Source organism: Sinocyclocheilus anshuiensis, unplaced genomic scaffold (assembly GCF_001515605.1).
Source record: "Sinocyclocheilus anshuiensis isolate Anshui unplaced genomic scaffold, SAMN03320099.WGS_v1.1 scaffold335, whole genome shotgun sequence".
In the NCBI taxonomy this organism is placed as follows: Eukaryota; Metazoa; Chordata; class Actinopteri; order Cypriniformes; family Cyprinidae; genus Sinocyclocheilus; species Sinocyclocheilus anshuiensis.
The window spans coordinates 553,353-557,732 of record NW_015548239.1 but is presented as its reverse complement, the minus strand read 5'-3'; the positions used below and the strand labels follow the sequence as shown (position 1 = coordinate 557,732).

At 39.2% G+C, this 4,380-nt stretch overlaps 1 protein-coding gene across 1 annotated transcript in view; it reads right to left on the bottom strand.

Annotated features, from left to right (window-relative positions):
* Window positions 1-430: 430 nt before the first annotated feature.
* The window catches only part of LOC107654849 (calmodulin), a 13,370-nt gene continuing 9,420 nt past the window's right edge, over window positions 431-4,380 (bottom strand). The window contains exons 4-6 of the mRNA XM_016442126.1: window positions 2,216-2,322; window positions 1,686-1,821; window positions 431-1,431 (exon numbers count right to left, since the gene is read on the bottom strand). Of these exons, the coding sequence (XP_016297612.1) occupies window positions 1,403-1,431; window positions 1,686-1,821; window positions 2,216-2,322 (272 nt within the window). The 3' untranslated portion in view covers window positions 431-1,402. The remainder of the gene's footprint in view (window positions 1,432-1,685; window positions 1,822-2,215; window positions 2,323-4,380) is intronic.

Below are 4,380 nucleotides of genomic sequence, written 5' to 3'. Positions count from 1 at the left end.
ATGATATGGTAAAGCTTCAACTGGAGAAATGAGAATGAATAATTTCAGTAAAAAAAAAAAAGAGACGTACTGTAGATCTGCTGTAGGGATAAACTCTGCCTGACTACAAGAGGTGGATCCAATCAGCTGTAGACTTTAACACACACACACTCTCCATTTCTCCAGAGTCTCTTCTCCAGCTCCCACATGGTTTTTGATATCCCCCTCATCCACCAGAGCCATAGATCCAGGTTGCCAGGCAACCCCTAAAATCCCCAAAGACAAACGTGCTCAAGCCTGCACTTGGATAGATCAGCGCTCATGCAACATGACACATATATACTGGGATGTACAGAAAGAGAGTGGTTGCCATGGTGATTTCTGTAGGTTGGCTGCAAAAGCTTCCCTAAATGTTTCTGTAGAGGATGACAAAAAGGACAAACAAGGTTGAGAGCTTCGAGTTCATGTTCTTTTATTGGAAAAAAATCAAAAGACGAGCATGTACAACTTGGAATGAACATAAACAGAACTGAAGGTGGGCAGTCGAAACAAACCCCTGGCGGCCAAAGCCCTCTTTTGCACTCTCCAGAGAAAAATCTACATGCTCGCAGGCAGAGCCCAGAGAAAAACTAAAGATACAAACATTTATGGTACAGTCACCATTGCCCTTACCCGAAAATCACTTCCACGTGAGGTGAAAGGTCACGCCCTTAAACTCCCAAGCCACTCCCTCCCACTAAACGCCCCTACTATCGGGCACAATGCACAAAGAAACAAAACGCCAAATATCCTGACATGCCAAACATAGTTTAAAATTTCTTAACTGCTCATTTTTCTTAAAAATATCTCTTTATTTAGTTACTGAAGCATTCGTCCTCTATGCAGATTCCGAAAAGCCGCCCACCACCCGATCCCACCTCCCCCAAACGATATTCAAACCTCTTTTAAATTCACCCCCAGAACGCTCCGACAGACATCGCTGAGGTTTCCGCCCCAATAGCGGCTCTGAACTCAAGCTGCATGCATGTAGAACAGAAACAGGAAGTAGAAGACGATTGGCCAGCCCAAACATCGCCACTAGCAAATGGAACCAGTTAAGCAGTTCACCAGATGCTTTTATTTTAGTTTCTGAAGGTTTGATATCAGGATTAATTGATTGATCTTTTTGTAGATGTCTAAGCAGTTCTTTGGGAACAGGACCACTAACCAGTACATGCAAGTCATTTATGTTTATGTCTTTTTTTGTTCGTTTTTTTTTTCATATATATTTTTTCTATATATGGACATTTTCCTTTTATAACATTCAGTTTTTTTCTATACAGAAACAGTATGAATAAATGAATATTTTTGCGTAAGAGGTAAGTAAAACATTTGACTGAATTTTTTTTGTCTTCTAAAGAGGTCAGGAGAGAACAGAAGAGCTTCACTTTGCTGTCATCATTTGTACAAATTCTGTGGACAGAAAGAGAGATGGACACATCATACATGACGCTCATGATCACAACATTTCAGAGCACAAAACATACTAGTTTCCAACCTGCTCCTTTAAATTAATCTCCATTTTTGTAAATACATGCAAATAACCTTGCATTATCCAAATCCAAGCTACATTATTGTAATTGAAGTGGCAATTTATAAAAGTAATGTTTAATCTGCATTAAACGGCGACCCTTTCCAGGTAATCTCAGCACACAGCTGTATCGTACCTTCGTAATTGACCTGACCGTCGCCGTCGATGTCAGCTTCTCTGATCATTTCATCCACCTCTTCATCCGTTAGCTTCTCACCCAGGTTTGTCATGACATGCCGAAGCTCTGCTGCGCTGATATAGCCGTTCCCATCCTGACAGAGACAGACAGGATCAATAAGTCAGCCGTGTCATGCCGTTAAAATATTAAACCAATAAATCCAAAGTAGGTGATTTTGAAAAGTGTAATGACGTATTGTGGAAGCATAATGCAGATAAAAGGGGCAGCAGTGGTAACATTCAACAAAGGGAAGCAACAGAGTTCAATGATTATTTTTCCTAAACATTTGACAATAAAAGGTCCCAGTAAACCTGCAGGGAGAGATGTCTGACTGTGAAAATGATTGTGGCATGAATCTCTTCAAACCAGCTGCAGCTGCAGCTTGTTATTTAGTTTTCCAAGGGTTGGTTTGTTTTGTCCTGCCTCCTCACTCTTTCCATGGAAGCAAAAACATCATCTTCCCACAATGCTCTCTTTTCAGCACTGACCTTGTCAAACACTCGGAAAGCCTCGCGGATCTCCTCCTCACTGTCTGTGTCTTTCATTTTCCGGGCCATCATTGTCAGAAACTCAGGAAAGTCAATGGTTCCATTACCTGAAAGAAACAGAGAAAGAATAAACAGATCTGATCCGGGATGTTCGGAAAACTTGGATAAAGTATCCTGGAGTGCAGGATGAAAGCAGGGCAGTCAATAGGGCATAATGAGGAGTAATGAGGTCTAATAGCACATATTTAGTGTGTTTGAGTGTCATCTAGTTGAACTGAATTAGTCCTAGTTGAGAGAGTCACAGCAAACACTCTCCAGGATGCACTGTAAACACTATGAGAAAGGTCACAGGAATTAATGTTTATTTTCTTATATTGTGAGATTAAACAATTTGAATTAGGGACACAAAATGTATCAGGTTTTTACTTAAAACATTAGTAATATAATAAAAGTTAAATGTAATCTTTAGCGATCTCAAAATGAATATGCATTTTTCATGCTTTAAATGTTGCAGTGACTGAAATTGACTTGTAGCATTTTTAAATGACTAATTTTAGCTTTTGGACTTTCATGTTTAATTTAGACAAAACAGTGCAGAACTTTAATATCAGCCATTTATCACATTTTTCATTTCAAATTTAATGCTAAACAAGAAATGTTGATGGTTCTGGGTTTTTCAAGCTGAAATGTGTTTTATTCTCTTGAGGTTAACCAAGCTGAGGTGGGATATTTCCATTACACAGGACAAATATGACGTCCTCCTGTGTGCATGCGTGTGTGAAAATGATCACTACAGCCATTCCCAGAGGACACACACCGCGTGTGAAATCTGACAATGTGGGTGTAGACACGTGCTTGCATGTGTGTGTGCGTGTGTGTGTGGTTTTCTTTACAGTGCATGTTCTTCTTGCTGGAGCTCTTCACAAACACTCTCTCGATTCCATTGCCACCACTGCCAAAGTAGATTATGTAAAGCAGTGTTTCCTCTAGGACTTTTTTCAGCTGTGGTTGAAATATTCCCATGGATCACACCCCTTCCCCCTTGTGGTTAACACTCCCTACCCAAGAATCACATGCACTCAAACTCAGAATTTAATTTATTTTAACTAATAAAAGACTAGTAAACAGTAAGTAATAAAACAAGAACAACTAAATAAATGACAAGCAGTAGCACAAACAAAAACAATAAGATATAAATTAAATGAACAGTACTTTAAGTTTTTCAGGTATTTAAGCTGCTGTCTCTTTAAGACCTCATGCTCGGACCTAATATACTGTTACACATGCATTTTGCGACTATGTTTAATATAAAGTGCCTGTGTTTACGTGAATACTCGTCAAGACCGGCATTTTGACATTAGTTTGATTGTATTTGGCCGTTTACACGCAATAAAGCGCAAAACATATCTCAATTCTGTAGTAGGGTATATGTCGAACGTCGCCTGACCAAACCCGGAAAACAAGTCTCATCGCTTCTGCTTGTCGGAGAACATGTTAAAATCAGTTGAACTAGCTAGCTATTTTTATTGTTGACGTTTTATTAAATATTTATATCTAAATGTTAGTGAAAAGAATAAAAATAAAAAACTTTTAGATATCAGTCCGCATGTGTGATGGACATTGGTTATGATCATCATTGGTATCTACTTTGAAGGCATCTTGAGTAAAACTGCTTCATATTTAACAAAGCATATACAAAACGCTTGAACCGGAAGCGACGAGACCCAGTTAACAGAATACGGAAGTCTGTTGCGCATAACCCCTGTTGCGCGCTGTTTCAGCAGAGCTTTATGTGCGTGCGCTTTGGGTGAATGCGCGAGTGCTGTATTGAGTCTCTTTTTGCGCTTGCAAGGCTTAAAGGGTTAGTTCACCCAAAAATGAAAATTAGCCCATAAATTACTCACCCTCAAGTCATCCTAGGTGTATATGACTTTCTTCTTTCAGACGAATCCAGAGTTATATTAAAAATGGCCTTTGATCTTTCAAGCTGTTTAATGGCACTCAGCGGGTGTTGCAGTGCATCAGTCCAAAAGAAGTTAAATAAAAAGCGCCCATCCTTAATAAAAGTGTCTCACACAGTTCCGGGGGGTGAACAAAGTCCTCCTGTAGCGAATCGATGTGTTTTTGTAAGAAAAATAACCATATTTAAAACGTAATAATCAATT